This window comes from Scomber scombrus, chromosome 14, assembly GCF_963691925.1.
Source record: "Scomber scombrus chromosome 14, fScoSco1.1, whole genome shotgun sequence".
Lineage (NCBI taxonomy): Eukaryota > Metazoa > Chordata > Actinopteri > Scombriformes > Scombridae > Scomber > Scomber scombrus.
In genome coordinates this window covers 13,236,326-13,254,426 of record NC_084983.1, presented here as the reverse complement: position 1 = coordinate 13,254,426, position 18,101 = coordinate 13,236,326, and the positions used below count along the sequence as shown (strand labels likewise).

The 18,101-nt window shown below is 40.1% G+C and overlaps 2 protein-coding genes across 3 annotated transcripts; both read left to right on the top strand.

The window, feature by feature from the left end:
* The first annotated feature begins 1,429 nt into the window (after window positions 1–1,429).
* Window positions 1,430–9,499, top strand: cct8 (chaperonin containing TCP1, subunit 8 (theta)). 2 transcript variants are annotated; one of them, XM_062433743.1, is made up of 16 exons: window positions 1,430–1,568; window positions 2,058–2,148; window positions 2,243–2,322; window positions 2,424–2,573; window positions 3,091–3,271; window positions 3,389–3,450; window positions 3,562–3,699; window positions 3,860–4,038; window positions 4,208–4,274; window positions 5,822–5,909; window positions 6,021–6,136; window positions 6,282–6,353; window positions 6,505–6,669; window positions 7,269–7,388; window positions 8,050–8,181; window positions 9,217–9,306. In XM_062433743.1, exons 1-15 carry the CDS (start codon window positions 1,509–1,511, stop codon window positions 8,155–8,157), a joined length of 1,677 nt encoding a protein of 558 aa, XP_062289727.1. In that variant the 5' UTR covers window positions 1,430–1,508; the 3' UTR covers window positions 8,158–8,181; window positions 9,217–9,306. The 2 variants fall into 2 exon arrangements, with proteins under 2 accessions (XP_062289727.1, XP_062289728.1); XM_062433744.1 differs by lacking the exon at window positions 8,050–8,181 and having other exon boundaries at window positions 9,217–9,499.
* A 699-nt stretch (window positions 9,500–10,198) lies between these two features.
* rskrb (ribosomal protein S6 kinase related b) lies at window positions 10,199–17,757 on the top strand. The gene is made up of 13 exons (XM_062432936.1): window positions 10,199–10,467; window positions 11,515–11,805; window positions 11,899–11,982; window positions 12,149–12,217; window positions 13,024–13,093; window positions 13,862–13,969; window positions 14,247–14,287; window positions 15,048–15,075; window positions 15,371–15,460; window positions 15,627–15,715; window positions 15,875–15,985; window positions 16,081–16,194; window positions 16,289–17,757. The coding sequence occupies exons 1-13, from the start codon at window positions 10,438–10,440 to the stop codon at window positions 16,523–16,525; spliced, it is 1,362 nt and encodes a 453-aa protein (XP_062288920.1). The 5' UTR covers window positions 10,199–10,437; the 3' UTR covers window positions 16,526–17,757.
* Window positions 17,758–18,101: the final 344 nt, after the last annotated feature.

Here is an 18,101-nt window from a genome sequence, read left to right as displayed (position 1 = left end):
ATGCTACCATACTGTACATATAAATCATTTGATAATGTGATGGGGAAGATGTAATGGCTCATTACCTGATGATGACGTCAATGATGACGTTATAAAGCCATATCCAGCAGGTTATTAGTGTAGTAGTTGTCTAGCAAACTGCGTCAAATGAAGCAAAACACTCCTCTCTGCCATTGCTGTGTATTTGTGACACTTTTTTCTGTATTAATGAGAAGAAGGGAGATATTGTGTCTAAATGTGAAGAAAAGTAATCGATACAATAAAACGTATAAGCTTCAACAAGCACAAAGTCTTGTCTTTTTTATTATTATTATTATTATTGCAAAACATTGTATTTGCAATTTGGGCAGTTTGTACCTCAAACGCTTGTGTTTCTCTTGATATCATTGAAGGCCAATTAAAATGATGAAATGGGCATTGTTCTTGTTCTGTAACTGGATCCTTGGTGAAAATCACAGCAGCTTTTCTCAATACTGATGCAACCATTAAAATGTGGCACGATGAATTCACATTTGGAGCAGAAGCAACATGATTTTAAAGCACCTAAAAACAGTCCTATTTGGGTCAGCCCTAATGCCAAATTAATGGCAATTTACACCTTTGCAATATTTCACAGATTCATATTACTGTTACCATGTATTTCCATAACTAACTGGAAGTCTGTCAATATATTTGCAACACACCCTTTGTCTCAACATAAACGTTAAACCAATCAATTGAAAATATGTTATGTGTATATGAAATAATGTCTGAGTAAAAAAAGCATCACTGTGACAAGCTACAAAATAAAAATGTTGCATACATTTATTTTTATTTTTTGCTATCCACTTGCTGTTGTAATAATGTAAGTTTCTCCAATGTGGGACTAATAAAGGAATGTCTTTGTATCTTATCTTATGTTATCTTATCTTTTTAGCATCAAATGTTCTCTTTGTGTTTCCTCTAACAGTGCTTCCCTGTTGAGCTGTGGTGGACATATAATAACAAAAAGAGGGACTTTGGCGCTAAAAAGACTAACATTGAAAGAAATCAATTTGATTTGACTCATTTGGACAGCTGAAACTTCATGTTAGCTTCAGATAAACTTTTAAATACATTTTTTTGCACAGAAGCAGGCTTCTTGTGGATTTGGACCACAATTTTCTTACATTGTAAGTGCATTATGAATGGATCTCCTATTTGGTCAGTATGAACAGGAGGAATAATTACAGCAAGAAAAACATGTTTAAATGTTCATTTTGGAATACTTGGAAAAAGTGAGGACCCGTCCTTTAACTTTCCTGTTGACTTGTCTGGATATGACCAATAAAGGCAATGCTTCCCCCATGTGGTACGTCATGCTCACAGCAAGTGAAAGCAGAGGCGCTCTGTTTGTCCCTCGTCGTGTCCCGTCTTCAGCCCCACGCCTCGCTGCTCCGCTCCTCCTCCTTCTCTCCGGCTTTGTACCCATAGCTGAACCACGCCGCGGCCACCTTCTCCAGGATACCGGAGCTGATAAACGCCGCAAAATGGCTCTCCACGTCCCCAAAGCTCCTGGGTTTGCCCAGATGTTAAAAGATGGTGCCAAGGTGAGTTTAAATCCACATCCTGGACTAGTTGCTGTGAGTTTATGGCTGTGAGTTAGCCTGTTAGCTTGTGCTAGCATGTTCTTTCACCGTCATGTGGAGACTTCTAGAAGACAGCCAGGCCGCTTGTCGCTGCTGCTGTGAAAGGCTGGTTTTCTACATATTTTCTGTGTCCTCTCCAGCACTCCAGTGAGCTGTACATATGTACAGTGTTGTTAAATGACTGTCAGACAGCGGTCACACCCAGGCAGCCTTTAGCTGACTGTCAGGGTTGAGCCCGGTTAAGGCTTTGGTGCACGGCTGCTCAGAGATGCTGACGCTTCCTCCCTTTTATTTCAGCTTGCATCCTCAAGCACGTTTTACATTGACATTGTTGGCATTGTACATCAAATTAATGTCTTATACTTATAAATCCAGTAAAATCTTTTTATTTAAGTTGCTTTCTAATAGGCCAGAATAACAGTGACTGAGTTATGTTGTTGTGTGATGCAGCACTATTCAGGGCTTGAGGAGGCAGTCTTCCGCAACATCAAAGCCTGCAAGGAGCTTTCTCAGACCACACGCACCGCCTATGGGCCAAATGGTAAGCACCCTCTTCCAACAGTATGATTTTAAGGGCTTTTTATGTATCAAAATTAAAGGAATTTGAAGCCAACTGTGATATTGTCACTTTTCAGGTATGAATAAAATGGTCATCAACCACTTGGAGAAGCTGTTTGTTACCAACGATGCTGCAACGATTCTTAGAGAGCTGGAGGTGGGGAAACCTAAAAGTCTTGTCCAGCATAGGGCATTTGTTTGGGGGGGAAAGATTAATAAGGAATTTAATTATTCCCTTGTAAATCATTTGTTTTACAGGTGCAGCATCCAGCAGCCAAAATGATTGTCATGGCGTCACACATGCAAGAGCAGGAGGTGGGAGATGGTACAAACTTTGTCCTGGTGTTTGCCGGTGCTCTGTTGGAGCTGGCTGAAGAGCTGCTCAGGATGGGTCTGTCTGTGTCAGAGGTAAGCAAATGTAGTATACATAGTTGTAGATTAATAAAGTGGTTGTTTGCTTTTTTGTGTGTTCATTTTCTTGTTGGAAGCTTTGAAATAATCTTCCAATAAGCTTGAGATCCTTGGATACTGTGGGCTATTTTGAAAAGCAGTTAAATCCCATCTGTTTAGTCAGGCATTTAAGTACCATGTGTTTTTTTAATTAGTCTCTTATGTCTGTTCCCCTTTTGTTTTATTTATTTGATTTGATTGCATTTGATTTTATTTCTTTGACTGTGAAGCACTTTGTGATTGATGTATGTGAAAAGTGCCATAAGTAGACCTTGTTTGTGTGTTTATGTTGAGTAATAAAAAGAGTAACACTTCTAGAAAAAGAAGTCAGCTACTTGTTGGCTATACCTATCTGGCTGCCTGCTACAATAATGCTGTTAAGAGCTGATTCTGGCCCTCTAACCCTAACCCTAAAACATTTGTTTGCATGACAAATAAATGAACTGCTGCATTTGTACTTCCCTCTTTGCCACAGGTGATTGAAGGTTATGAGAAGGCATGTAAGAAGACTCTGGAGATCCTGCCAGACTGCGTTTGCGCATCAGCCAAGAACCTGCATGACATAAACGAGGCCACATCTTTGATTCGTACAGCTGTCATGAGTAAACAGTATGGCAACGAAGACTTCCTTGCCAACCTCATTGCACAGGCCTGTGGTGAGTCAGCAGTCTAAACGACAGTAACCAAAAGAACTGTCACCTGTTTAAAACTCAAAACTAGTCATGAGATTTTATATTGTTGTTGATTAACGTTTCTGCTTCTTCGTGTTACAGTGTCCATCTTCCCCGAGTCCGGCAGTTTCAATGTTGATAACGTCAGAGTGTGCAAGATTTTGGTAAGTAGCTTTATATGTTAAATTGATTGTGTGTGTGTGTGTGTGTGTGTGTGTGTGTGTGTGTGTGTGTGTGTGTGTGTGTGTGTAAATTAATGTTTGCGGTGATTACAGGGTTGTGGAGTGACAGCGTCCTCCATGCTACATGGCATGGTATTTAAAAAGGAGGCAGAGGGAGATGTCACATCAGTTAAAGATGCTAAGATCGCCGTCTTCTCCTGCCCCTTTGACTGCATGGTTACAGAGACCAAGGTAATGCATTAGTCCCTCCCCACCAAAGAGAGGAGATACTAGTTAATTGCAAAATATTAACAAATGTTATGCAACAAAGTTTAGATTTCTCCTCAAATTTAGACAAAGAAGAAAATATAATTTTGGGAAAATGTGTTGAGTGGTGTTCTCTCTCTTGTAGGGCACAGTACTGATAAATAATGCAAAGGAGCTCATGGACTTCAGCATGGGAGAGGAGGGTATGATGGAGGCTCAGGTGAAGGCCATCAAGGAGGCTGGGGCCAACATCGTGGTAACTGGGGGTAAAGTGGCTGACATGGCGCTGCACTATGCCAACAAGTACAATCTCATGGTGGTTAGGTAAGACTGAGAAAACCTCTGATAATCAAGTGTTCATTATAAATCTGTCATTGATGACACAATTATTCAAGCTGATTCATTTGTTGCAATATTGCAAAGTCTTCATGGTAGTAAACCTGTCATCACAGTACATTCCCAAGCCATAAATCCTCTTTCTTTTCTCCATCAGGCTTAACTCCAAGTGGGACCTCAGGAGGTTATGCAAGACTGTGGGAGCTGTAGCGCTGCCCAGGCTGGTGAGTGTCCACACGTTTGGTACAGATTGCATATTTGAACCATAATGATGGAGTAGAGCTGGGAGATGAATCAATTTTTAAAATTAATTTGAATTTATGGTTCAGGACTATGTCTAAAAATGAAGATCAACTTTCAATTTAATTCCGTTAATTATAATACGGAACTGCCACCACTTCCCTGAGCTCCCTTGGTGCATTTCCAATGTGGCGTTTCAGATCCATCTATACAACAGGACATGTGAAAAAATTACAAAGCAGCTGGAGGATGTGTTGTTTTACTGTACTACAACAGACCTTTGGTCTAGTCGAGCCATGAAGCCCTACGTGAGTTTGAGGGCGTATTATATTGCCAACAATTGGACTCTGCAAAGTGTCTGCATCCAAATAGCTTACTTCTCTGGTGACCATACTGGCGAAAGCCCAGGGGTTTAATGGTGCATGAGGCTCCCAAAGCTTTCAGACTGAATGAGTGGACCAGCCTCCAGTGCTTTAGACACAAACTGCACAACACAATCTGTAAATGGCAGTGTATAATTGGATTCATTTATCTGAATAGTGCTTGAAAAATAAAAGTTTATAGATTGATAGACCAGGAGTTGTTCAAGGCGACAGATGAAAGAGTGAGACTTAGAACAGGAGAAACCCATAGTCCATGCCCACATTGCAGCCCACAGATGTGAATAAAACTGTAAGGCTGCAAGATGTCACTGACGTCCTGTCTGTCTGGGGGGGGCTTATGTCGGCGTCTCCTACGTCAAACCAGTGCGCCATGTGTTCAGAAGCAGTCTCCTACAGCCAGAGAAGGAAGACCCTGAGCTCACAAAAATTACAAAAAAAACCCAGACTGGAGTACATCAATGATAAATACACTGACTGTTATTAATTACCTATTGGAAATTGATGTCCCCCAGGTAATGGACAAGTTGCATTGGCCATGACAAGATGGTACACATTAAGAACAGAGCCGATTTCTCAAAATCACACTGTAGCCTGGCCCAACTGTGCTGCTGTACCAAGAAAAAAACTTAAGCGAAAGCTTCTTTAAGAAGAAACGTCTCCCTCTCGGTCAGAGGCAGACAAAATTGAAACTGAGCTGGCAGCTTGTTGTTGCCTGAATCTCTTGCCTGACCCAGAGACAGATCAACATCAGTGGTGGAAGTGCCGCAAAGCAAACTTCCCAAGGCTCAATAGTCTGGCCAAGAAATACCTCTCTGTCCCTATAAGCTATAAGTGCCCTGTCAGAGAGGGTCCTTGTGTGGGAAGGGGGGCATTATAACATCCCACAGGTCATGCATTAAGACAGGCAGTAGACAGGCTCATGTTGCTTGCAAAAAACTTATAAGAAAAGGCTTGAAAGACATTACAAGCACCTCATGTATGATTTTGATATTTAGCATCCAAATAACATGTTTTTTGTTTACAAAAGTGGTGTTTTCTTCAGGGATGATATGTTGTGAAAAATAGGACATTTTGTTTTTAGCCTACATTGCCCAGCCTACAATGAAGACCATTATATTCTGTATAAGACTGATTTCCTGCTTTCTTAGATGGCTCCAACCCCTGAGGAGATGGGTCACTGCGACAGCGTCTACCTGTCAGAGGTGGGAGACACCCAGGTGGTGGTTTTCAAACACGGTAAATCACTGTCTTTGCTCCACTCTTGCTCATTTTTTTATTTTAAAGCAGAAATGTGGGGTTTCTGAGTTTGAGGATTCAAATATTGTTTGATCTGGACTGTTAAAACAGAGAAGGAGGAGGGCTCCATCTCAACAGTGGTGATCAGAGGCTCCACTGACAATCTGATGGATGACATTGAGAGGGCTGTAGACGATGGAGTCAACACCTTCAAGGTCCTAGTCAGGGTAAGAAACATTTAACCACTGTAAGGTTTCTATAATTTATATAAACTTGACTAATAAGAAATATAAATTGAAGATAATTCAAATAAAATATAATGTTATTCATAATAGACTCATAGTATGTTTCTGTCTCCTTTACTTTCTCCAGGACAAGCGCATGGTACCTGGTGCAGGAGCCACTGAGATTGAGTTGGCCAAACAGATCACTTCATACGGAGAGGTATGCAGATTTAAAAGCATTAGTTGAAATTAGCTGAACCAGGTTCAGACTAATGCCTCTCCCTGTTTTTTTTGTGTTTTTTTTTAACTCTTCATCTCTTCTGCATCACCGACTGATGAATAAACACAACTTCCTTTTTCCTTCTCTGTAGACCTGCCCGGGTTTGGATCAGTATGCCATTAAAAAGTTTGCTGAAGCCTTTGAGGCAGTGCCACGCTCCCTGGCTGAGAACTCTGGTGTGAAGGGGAGCGAGCTCATCTCCAAACTGTATGCTGCGCATCACGAGGGAAACAAAAACACAGGATTCGACATTGAGGTGTGTATGTGTTCATGAAAATACCTGCATTTTAAAAAAGAAAAGAAGAAATTGGCTCAACATAAATTTCAGTCCGCTTAAAAGAAAATGAAATAGAAGAGGCAAAAAGTACGGTAACAAAAATTGCTTGAAAGAGAAAAGGACATCTGGTTCAGAACCGTTTTGAAAATGAAATCTTCTTTTGCTCATCAACAAAGTGTGTTGTCAATAGTCCTAATTTTACACTTCAATATCATTTTTTGTTTTGTGTTCTGTTTTTGCCTTTTGGAGAATTGCTATGACTTTCTGTAGGATAGACAATATTAATCATGTCTTTTCAATTAAAGAAGAAAACTAGTCTCTGTGTTGTCCAAATTGACAGTTAAACATCCAGAAATATAGCCTTTTTTTATCCTTCATCACACACATTTAGCTTAGAGCTGCTGGTTATCATTAGCTGAAAAAATACAGGCACATGTAAAAAAAAATATTTTTCATACCTCTGTTTTCCTGAATACAGAGCAACCCAGTGCATTTATTTAAATATGTTTTGTATTGTATCAAAGGACTGAATGTGTTTGTATTTGGGTCTGATGGCGTTGATGTGATGTTGTCTTTAGGGAGAGGGTCCCGCTGTGAAAGACATGCTTGAGGCTGGCATTATGGATCCTTACATGGTCAAACACTGGGGCATCAAACTGGCCACCAACGCTGCCATCACAGTACTGAGAGTCGACCAGGTGTGTATCCAAACACTCAAAACATGCAAGGATCTAAAGATAATCAAAAGTAGCTGGTAGCAATGACCAGCAGTATTATGCTTTTTCCCCCCCCCTCCTCTTGTCAAAATGAACAATTTCATCTAGAGCTGCAACAACTAGATTGACAGAAAAGTAATTAATACATTTATTGATAGTTGATAAATTGTTTATTTTTCAATCAAAAATGTCAACATGATCTGGTTCCAGCTTTTCAAATGTGAAGATTTGAATCTTGTCTCTGTCATATATGATAGTAAACTACATGTGTTTGGGTTGTGGACTGTTACTAGAGTAAAACTGGTAGCTCTAATCAAATTGATATGAGGATTTTCACTGCCAAACAAAGCCATAAACACGTCACACTCAATTTGTATCTGTAGTGTGGAGCAGATCCAGGTGCAACATGCAAGCTGAGTCGTCATGTCTTTAGATTCAAGCATTTGTAGAGTGTGACTTGTTTTTATTCTATAATATATATTTTATATTCTCTTGTGTTTTTTAGTTGTTTGTGATTTCATGATTCATGACTCTGGGATTTTCCTCTTAAATTCAGTAGGTGAAGTGTTAAAGGAGCGGTATACGTGCATTAATAGTCCCCAGATAGTTAACGGTAGTCTGTGTGTGTATATGTACAATCCAGATCATCATGGCTAAGCCTGCAGGGGGACCCAAAACTCCCAAGCAGAGAGGCCATTGGGACAAAGACGATTGGGACGAGGCGCCTGATAAATTTGATACCCACCATTAGAGGGTGCACACACCCTCTCAGTCAGTAGGTCCTGGAATGCGTGTGTGCTTTTGACTCGGAAAAACTGAACTGCACAGATTTACACGCTCGCCCACGGGACACTGAAGTTGTGAAATGTTGTTTTGCCTGTCACTACTAACACCGGTGTGATACTCTGATATGTTTTTAATAATACCAGGTGTGACACTGACACTTCAAGACATGGTGTGATAGCATGCTGCATGCACTCATGAACTCTTTTCTTTGCAGCAGACATCCTCCAGCAGGTCCAGAATGAAAACTATTGAATGTAGCAATGTAATAAAATAACTTCAATTTTAGGGCATTTTACTGCTAAACAGCCCTCCAGATTATTTACATGATCTTCAAGAAAATCCCACAAATCCATTTCTAGCAGAGATTATGGTTCATCCCACAACTAGAGCTTTCACTGCCTTTCCCTTTCTTATTCTTCATCTTTTTTTCTTTTTTTTTAAACCAAAGGATTGGTTGGGAACTGAGTTAATTACATCACAGATCCTGTAGGTGTTCCCATTTTAAGAAATGAAATGTATTATTTTTCTTCAATATCATAATATGAATACATTTGATCAAATGTACTTTGAAGTGTTATGCTTATTCCTGACACCAAAACCAATTGGAAGACATTTAATCTCCCATCTGTGATATAAAAACTGCATTTGTAGCACATTTTCTCTTTGAGCATGCATACCAAATGTGTTCATGAATATTTGATCACTATATATGGCCTCCTTTATCTGTAGGGATTCCTCTCCTTTTAAATTCAAAATATAGTTCAAGTCATAATGAGTACATTTAGCCACAATTTGAAAGCAAAAAGGGCAACAATCCTTAATGCCATTAAATTGAGATGTTCATTAGGCAAATTCCTATTTATTTGAGTTTTGTTGTCACGCTAACTACTGTCTTAATGTTTGTGTCCATGATAACAACATCTTGACTTCCCTCAGAGCCTACAGCCTGCTGCGTGAATTTCTGCACACTTGATTTCCAGCCAGAAAGGACTGACTAACTGACTGCTCTATCATTTTCTTTCAGATCATCATGGCCAAACCAGCAGGGGGACCGAAAGCTCCCCAGGGCAAGAAGGACTGGGACGAGGACGACTGATGATGATGCCGTCCAGCTGATGCTCCTTTTAACCCTGAACGCTCCCACATCACAAAACCTTTTTCTACTTGTTTATTTAAAGCTCAACAGTTTGGTTTATGTTGTAGAAATGACCCTACATTGGTGAACAAAGTAATATGTACGGATCGCACTGTTTGCTTTTTATGTTTGTAGTCCCAAATAAAAGGCACTTGTGCTGTCATGACTTGGATGTTTATTTTACTGTGGTTTGTCACTCAGAAATGTGCAGTAGTTGTAATGCTTGGCGATGATTGCATCAATATCTCCGTTTATTTTGGTTCAAGTCTTCTTTCTAGTGGCAAAGTGAAGAGCTTCGGGTTAATCAGAGCAATAGGTTAGAAATCTCTGTGAGAGATTTATATAATTCAATCAGGAAAAAATACATTGTGAATCGGTCAGTGTGTTTGTGCCCTAATTCCACTACATTTTCCATGTCACCTCCTGTCTCCATGCTGGTAGCACTTTCATATCTCCAGCAGGAAGCCCACCAATCAATACCATGCTGTGCTCCCTGCTCATGATACAAACATGCATGCATCTACCTCCAATGTTACCCTGTGGGTTTGCTCTTGGACATGTTGAGGCAGCAGGAATTATGCATGCACAGGTTTATTTTTAGAACAAGTGAAGAATTGAATGAAACGGTTGATTAAAGATGTATTGATGCCACAGAAAAATGCATACAGTTGTTACTTAGTTTAAGTTATAAATCCCACAATCATACTCAAATAATGCAAACAATAATCGAAATTGACACCCTTATGTAGAATTGATGCCTGCAGCTCTAATTACGCAGAGCACCAGGGGGAGCTCAACTCCACCAGGTTGCAGTCTCATTGGCTGGCAAGGATGTGGGCGGATTTGCGATGACGTTGCCCATACCCGGGATTAACTTGTTTTCATGTCGCCATATCTGTCACATTTTGTACTACAGAGCCTGATCAGATGCAGATTATTGACACAGAGCATTTCTGATCTTCTTTAAGCCTTAAATGAGTTTTTTGAATGTGTGTGTGTGGTGCTTGTGAGGGTGGATATGGTACCGCAGAGGCGTGCAGTGCAATGTGAGTGCATGGATGAGGAGCAATCGTCGCACTGAGGGTACAGTGCTGATGTCCTGTCACACAGATGGGGGCCGACGGCAGTAAACAGAGGAAGGTAAATTGGGTGGCAGAGGTATGACGCACATTAGGGGGGGGAGGGTTCCCTGTTTCCCTGTTTCCATGGAGATAATTACGCAGCCAATCCTGGACGATTTAATAACATTTTTAACACACAGTTAAACTAAACTGTAATCCAGTTGCGGAGTTAATGACAGGTAAGTAGTTCATTGATACGCTTCCACATTAAAATCTATCATTGCTCACTCCGTCAGTTGTCAGGCAGATTTCCCATTGATGTGAGTGTCCCTATATGTGTCCCTTAATGATAATAACCTGCACGGTTGATTGCACACATCTTGCTCCACAGAGCATCATGTTGTGCAGCTCAGAAGGGGAGAGGGGCTGCGTGAGTGCAGATTTCATGTAGACTGATGTCTGCCTCTTGTTAAATCACAAATGTGAGCAGGAATGGTTTAAAAGTTGGAAAAGACAAACTTTTCTGATGCCCATGAGCTCCACTGATGCACATGGGGGTTTATATAATGTGGTGCTACAGATATGGAAACATATGACAACAGCAGAAGACTCTCTTTGTACTGAGCTGCTCCCCTCAGTCTTTAAATATGAAGCAATGTTAGGCAATTTTCCCTGGTGAAATAGTATATTTATAAAAGTCTCCCTTTGTCCTGCATGGCTTACATTAGCACTGTTGTCTTATGAGCTCCTGGGGTGTGAACTTCCAAAGGGTCAAGTAAAACATTGCTTTCAGAAATGCACGCCTGCAGATAAGGGTTGATACCCGTCCTTGCGTAAAACAGTCTTAACAGTGTGTCAAAGTAGGGTTTTGTAAACAGCCATTGGATTAACTGTGTAAGTCAATTTGAGGCTCTAGGAGTCTGCTAAAACATGCAAAAGCACTGACCTGGGCCTTTAAGGTCTTGATTGGAAATCAGCATTAAATTACTAGTCCAATGTCTTCTGAGAAAGCATTTTCACTGATCTGCTCCATAATCAATTAGGATAATAACACCACAGACCCATGCATTTTTGTTTTGTTATACCTAATCTGTGTTGCCTCTTGGTCTATCCGTGTCCCCAACAGAGGCACGCTGAAGGGCAGGAGAATGAGCATTTCGTATCTGGGTGGCGTAGCTTCCTCTCTAGCATGGGCCTATCGATCCCAGCGGGGCTCTGTCGCCTGTCCCCATCTGCCCTGCGTCTGGGTCAGCGCCGAATGATCCAAGGCAAACCATCCGAAATCCCAGAGCACGTCCTAAGGCTGGCGGGAGTCGGCCCAGACAAGCTGAGAGCGGAGTGGAACCTGCCAGGGTTCATTACCATGTTCCTGCCCGAATTCCCCCACAGAACTGTGCCTGGACAAGAGCACTTTCAGGTAGACCTCAATTTCAACTTTGACACCAACAATGTTTAACGCTTGATATGACTGGACAGACCTTTTCACTGGGTCTGTTTCTGTAATTATCAGGTGCTGGGTTACATCGCCAAAGGTTCATTTGGACCCATTCTGAAAGTGAAAGACAAGGCCAAACAGAAAACATATGCTGTAAAAGTGAGTCCTTTTGTCTATATCTCACATTTCAAATGTTTCAACATCCACACCAGTAAGATTATTGTACCAAAATATTATTATTGTGTAATACATATTTTTGTCCATGCCAAGCTCCTGTGAGTCCTATGTAGTCTTAGATCATCTAAATCTTTTTGTTGGTCAACAGGTTATACCTAAATCAGAGATTCTGAGACTTGGGGTCTTGGAGCAGTCAAAAGAGGAAGTTATTGTTCAGGTGCGTACTGATAGCTTGTAGATTTGAAAAAAATGATTTTTATACATTAATATATTTCATTGGAATTACTTTTTAGATTTTGTAATTAGTGAATACAGCACCTATAAATGAATCAGTGTGCAGAGCCACTCTTCATGCAACAAGTAGTATTTTGTATACTGTGGAAAACTTCATGTGTTTCTATATTTCTTGGCTTAACAGTATCATACACAAAAAGTGAGCATCAAAATAAATATTACACTTTTTGTAATGTTTTGGGTAATAAATAATACACAACGCAAAATAAATGACATTTTATATTCAACCTCACACAAAAGAGTCATGATAGGTGAATATTTATAACTAGTTTTCAGCATCAGAAGTGGGGAACATCAAGGTTCCCCCCTTTAATGCGTCTTTTTCATAATTAGTCTTGAATATAATCAAATAAGACCAAATATTACTATATAAAAACTATGAAACAGGATAAAATATCACACTATGCTGATGATGATGTGATACTATACATGTTTGATATGCATAATTCTTTATATTTTTGGATTAGTTGTATAAACAATGATAGAGTGTATTGAGGCTAAAACATGTTATGAGACATAATCATATATGGAGGTGTTTTCCCTGCAAAATGCATTTGTAACTTCTAATTTGAACTAGTTTCATATCTAATTCCTAACAGAACCTGGAGTTGTAAGTGAGTCGGCTTTGAGGAAAATGTTTGAACTGAGGGAAGAATTTGGACTTCTCTTTTAACGATGGTCAGAATTGAGATTTTTTTTCCCCAGTTGACCTTTGACCTTTGCCCGCAGCGTCAGGTTCGCCACCCATTTGTCCATGACCTCCAGGACTGCTGGCAAACGCAGCGCCACCTCTACATTAGTGAGTCAGCCAGAGACCAGTGACCCAATCCAACCCAGATCCACTATCCAAAACTCCTCACCCCACCTTTTCTCACTTCAACTCCAGTAGTCATGTCCAGGATCTTCCCACAACCTCCAACCGGACACCTGAAACATGATAAACAAAAGACAAACAGCTTCCTGTGAAGTCTTTAATTTTGGGTGTTTTGCCTGAACTTCACCTAGAGACAAACGTAACCCCACCCCAGTCTACCACTGCCTGTGAATCCTGTAGCCGCTTTGCTCCCCACTCCTCTCCTCCAGAGCATTAACCCTTTTTTTCTCCTCCAAATCAGTCACTGACTCAGAAAGTGTGACCCAGTTTGTTTGCTTCCCCACCCCCTGTGAACAGAGAGCATGCTAGCCTGGGGACCAGATGTTGAAGGCAGCCACAGCTCAGCGAGAGTACATTTGTCACACTCAAAAGAGAGGACGTCTCTTTTTGCTCAACCTGTGAATCATGTCTGAATCACATTTTCAAGCCATAAATATAAATACCAAATCCACCTTTATAGGAGCGGAAAATTATTGTAGACTTGTTTTCAATGGGCCTTAACTTAAAAACAATGCTGTACCTCTTGTTGTATCACTTGTATTGTTGTATACACTGTCCTCAGTTCCAGACAACACCCCTCTTGCCTACTTTGTTTCACCAGTGTGTGTTCCACATCCTGCTGACCTTCACTCCCCCTTGCACATCACATCATATGACCAAGGCATGTTCTTAATGCTGCGTCTATTCCCACAGTGTGTGATTACTGCAGCACAGGTGACCTGTACACCTATTGGCAGATGATTGGTCAGTTCACAGAAAATGCAGTGCGAGTGTTTGCAGCAGAATTGGGAAGTGCACTCGGTGAGTATGAACGTACATTTAAACCTATTTACATATTATGCACCTTTTTCCTTAAATATCCTAGTTAGATCAGAGTTAACTATATTGACTTTTCTAGAGTTAACAGTATTTAATTCTAAGTAATTATAAAAAAGTCTAATTAAATTGAGATCTCAAAGAATCTCCCACAGCAACAAAGTAGGGCCAGGGTTTAATATAGAGCAGTAGGAAAACAGGACATATTCATTCCCTGGCTGGCTGTTATATTTTTGTTCCTCTTTGCTGTTTTTTTCCACAGGATTTCTGCATGATTTTGGAATCATCCACAGAGATGTGAAGGTAAGAGAAGAGGGGGGTAATTTACTCAACTAGGACTAAAATTACAGATAATTTATTTTGATTAATTGTACAAAATGCAAAGAAATGTATTTCTTTTTAACAAAAATAATACATTAAATAATATCATTCTGAACATTAATGATTTATCTATAATTTGGAGATGTAACAGAATTATGACATTTCAGGACATATAAAAATCCTCTGCTGGGAATTGTGTCTGACATTTTTTAAAATTTTGCTATGTTAAAAATCCTTAAAATGGCATCTTCTCTTTCTACCTCATTAAATATCCCAAATCTGTCAATATGCATATATATTTCAGTTCAAAAGTTGAACTGCTATTCTCAGTGTGTGTGCACTAGAAACTGTTAAACTGTTATGTCAACACAGATACGTAGAAAACATCTCGTAATGTCAAACTTTGCACAGTGAAGCTCAAACATCCAACTGAAGGAACAAGAAGAAAAACACATTTTTGACTTGAAGTGGACTTAAAAGTAGTAATATATTTTTGAAATAATTCAGAATAGATAAAAGGTTTCTCATCTGGAAACATACACTAGTTGTTACCTGTTGGTAATTTGATAATACATTCATAGTGCTATTTAAATCTAATGCCACTGAAATATACTAGATTAATTGGGTCAAAGTACAGATCAGCTGATTATAACTGTTGGTCATAAAATGCAACAGATGACTTTATAATTATTTGTTAATAAGTATTAAAGTCTCATTTGTTCTTTCCGGCATTTATTTGCAGATGGAGAATATCCTGCTGACAGATAATGGTGAGTAAAACTGTGTCCCCAGCAGAGAGCAGCATAGCTCTGGTATGCAGCAGAAGTACAGAAGCTTCCAGAGAACATCATGACGCTGCACAGCTGTCAGTCAATACACATTAATGCAACAGTACATCTTTTAGCATTAAGAGGGAACAGCCTTTGTACCTAATTGCATTCAGTAAGAGGACATCAGATTATGATGGGAACATTAAAACGTTGTGTTTATTCCATGGTATGAAATGGACATTAGCTGCATCAGTAAGAAGAATCATACTGATGTAGAAAAAATGGTCTGTTCTAGGTCACCTCCGCTTAGCTGACTTTGGTTTGTCCCGTCGCCTGGAGCGAGGAGGAAGAGCCTTTACCATTTGTGGGACCATCCAATATATGGGTGAGAAATATTCCACCACATTCATTCATGTCCACCTGTGTGATCCTGTCAGAGCTCTGCAGAACAGTGATGTGATCTGCACATGCATGTTGTGCATTTTTGATTGATATAATGTACAAATATCAAGTACATCTAGTGCTGTGAACATGCTCTGTCTGCTCCGCAGCCCCAGAGGTGCTGAGTGGCGGACCCTACAACCATGCAGCTGATTGGTGGTCACTGGGAATTCTGCTATTCTCATTGGTTACTGGGAAGGTGAGATGTTGCCAGTGAGCTCAGTGTGTCTCACGTGATAAGCAAATATAAATCACGACATTTACTCTTTCAGTGATATAGCTGAGCTTGAAGCTGAACATTGTGTAAAATACATTTCATGATTGATATTTCTCTTCATGTACCTCCATCTCTCCTCAGTTTCCTGTGCCTCCGGAACCAGACCACTGCAGTATGTTGAGGAAAGTGAGGAGTTTTCCCTATGAAATTCCCCTCAGTTTCAGCCCCCCACTGGCCTTGCTAATCACTGAGGTAATTGCACAAAATTAAATGCTTTAGACCATTCAAATCTACACTTCTGACTATCTGACTACATTCACATGTATCTAACAACTCTCTCTGTGCAGCTGCTGTGCAAGACTCCCTCCCGCAGACTGAAGACGCTTGATCGATACAAACGCCAAACCTTCTTCCACGGAACTACTTTTGATCTCGCCTTGCTGCAGCGCCAGCCTGTGGAGGTAAACAATGAATGTCTGACAATGATAGACAATGGTACCATTCCCTCTGTAAGTCCCAAACATCAATCAGATTTTCCTTGTTGTTACTGTCTAGGTGATTCTGGAGCTGAGAGAGAGACCCGATCGTGCCGCCAAAGCTCGACGAGGCCTCACATTGTCTCTGCAGCCGCTCAAAGGCTTTGACTATGACGCGCTGCTTAGCCCTCCTGCCACGCCAGACACGCAGCTGGATGGCAACACACAAACTTACACAGCTGTGCCGTTACCCGGCCCGGCATTCCCACTGCAGCCTGCTCAGGAAAAAGGTCCACGCACAGAGATGTTTGTTTGACAGTCTTTGAGTTTACAGTGTGGTCACTAAGACACTAAAGGTGTATTTCTGCACAGTTATTCACCCAAACACACAGGTGTGGTGCGCCTTCAAAAATGTCTTATTTAGTAAAAGCCAAAATAGCTGATTATAATTAAACTGGATCTATAGTTTAGTAGGGAATGATTCATTTGAGTAGAAAACACAATTTCTCCACTTGTATTAGCGAGTTTGATGCTTTTCTTTGTGATTTAACAAGCACTGTTTCCTTCTTCTTTTACTTGTTTGCCTTTTCTCCAATGAGCACATTTTCAAGCCTGCTGTATTTGCTCAACAGTTGTGCAAGAAATATTGCGCTTTTGTATAATCTACTTCCAATCTTCCAGTGTCTGGTCATGATTGCCCTGTTCACGGCTATCAATTTCACCCCACATGGAAAGGTCATGCTAGTTGAAGACAATGCACTGTATTTAGTTTTTTATCCAATGAATTAATTGTATTTATGTAGAAATCCAATCAAAACCCTGCAACAAAGTGAGTGTATTTCTGAGCTTCTGCATTTGTACTCATATAGCATGATCATGAAACAGAAGTAGAAGTTGATGGAACAAACTCCTTGCTTAATTTCCTGAGTGGTTATACTGTGATCTTTACTTTAAGACGTGTTTATTAATGCTGTGTGGACAACTTTTCCGAAACTTGGACCTCTTTACTGCCTAAATTCTGTAGCAGCAGAGAAGTCTTTCCTTCTGTACTATGTAGAGATCACGCAAGCAACAAAACATCAATTTGAGATGTGTACGCCTTCAACTTCTGCTTTTTATCATTTATAAAATGTGACTCAGGGGACCACTCACTGGATTTTCCCAAGTCAGCCTTGATTTTGACTCAGAGATGGCATCCAGCTGGACAGATCAGAGCTGGGCCTGTAAAGGTTGAATGAACGACAGCACTGTTTACCTTCAGTGAACATTTTGATAGATACAGGGCTTTTTCTATTGTCCCAGGCTGCCGTTACTCTCGCCAGTAATCACACCTTCATGCACTTGCCTGATCATCAGATTATATTATGATTTTAGTATTGCCCTGATGTGTACCCAGAATGCCTCTCACGAGTGATCATGAGCTTGCTTTTTATTTCACAAAAATTCTTATTTATAAAGTCCTCTTTATAAAATGTATATGAATATTTTGGATGCTATTTGATGTTATGTGTTACAGTACTATGTATTTTTGTAATGACCTGTAGCACAGATGGAATATTAAATTCTCTTACTGTACAACACTTTGCTGATTTTGTCTGTGTGAGATTACTTGAAGAAAGAGAGACACAGAAACAATTTTAAAATAGATTTCAACATATAAATCAGTAAGCAGAAATTCATCATTGCTTCACTTGTCATATCACATATGCTGCACAAACAGAGTATGCCATTGGTTGGTTAATAAGTCATTTTTTCAGTCAGTATCCATTAGTGCCTAATTTACTTTTGAGGTACTTGTACTTTCCAAACGTTTGTATTATAGCACTTAAAGTTTAACATTTTGATTTAATAAAGAACTTGAGATGAGATGCGGGACAAAAACAGGAGGACAA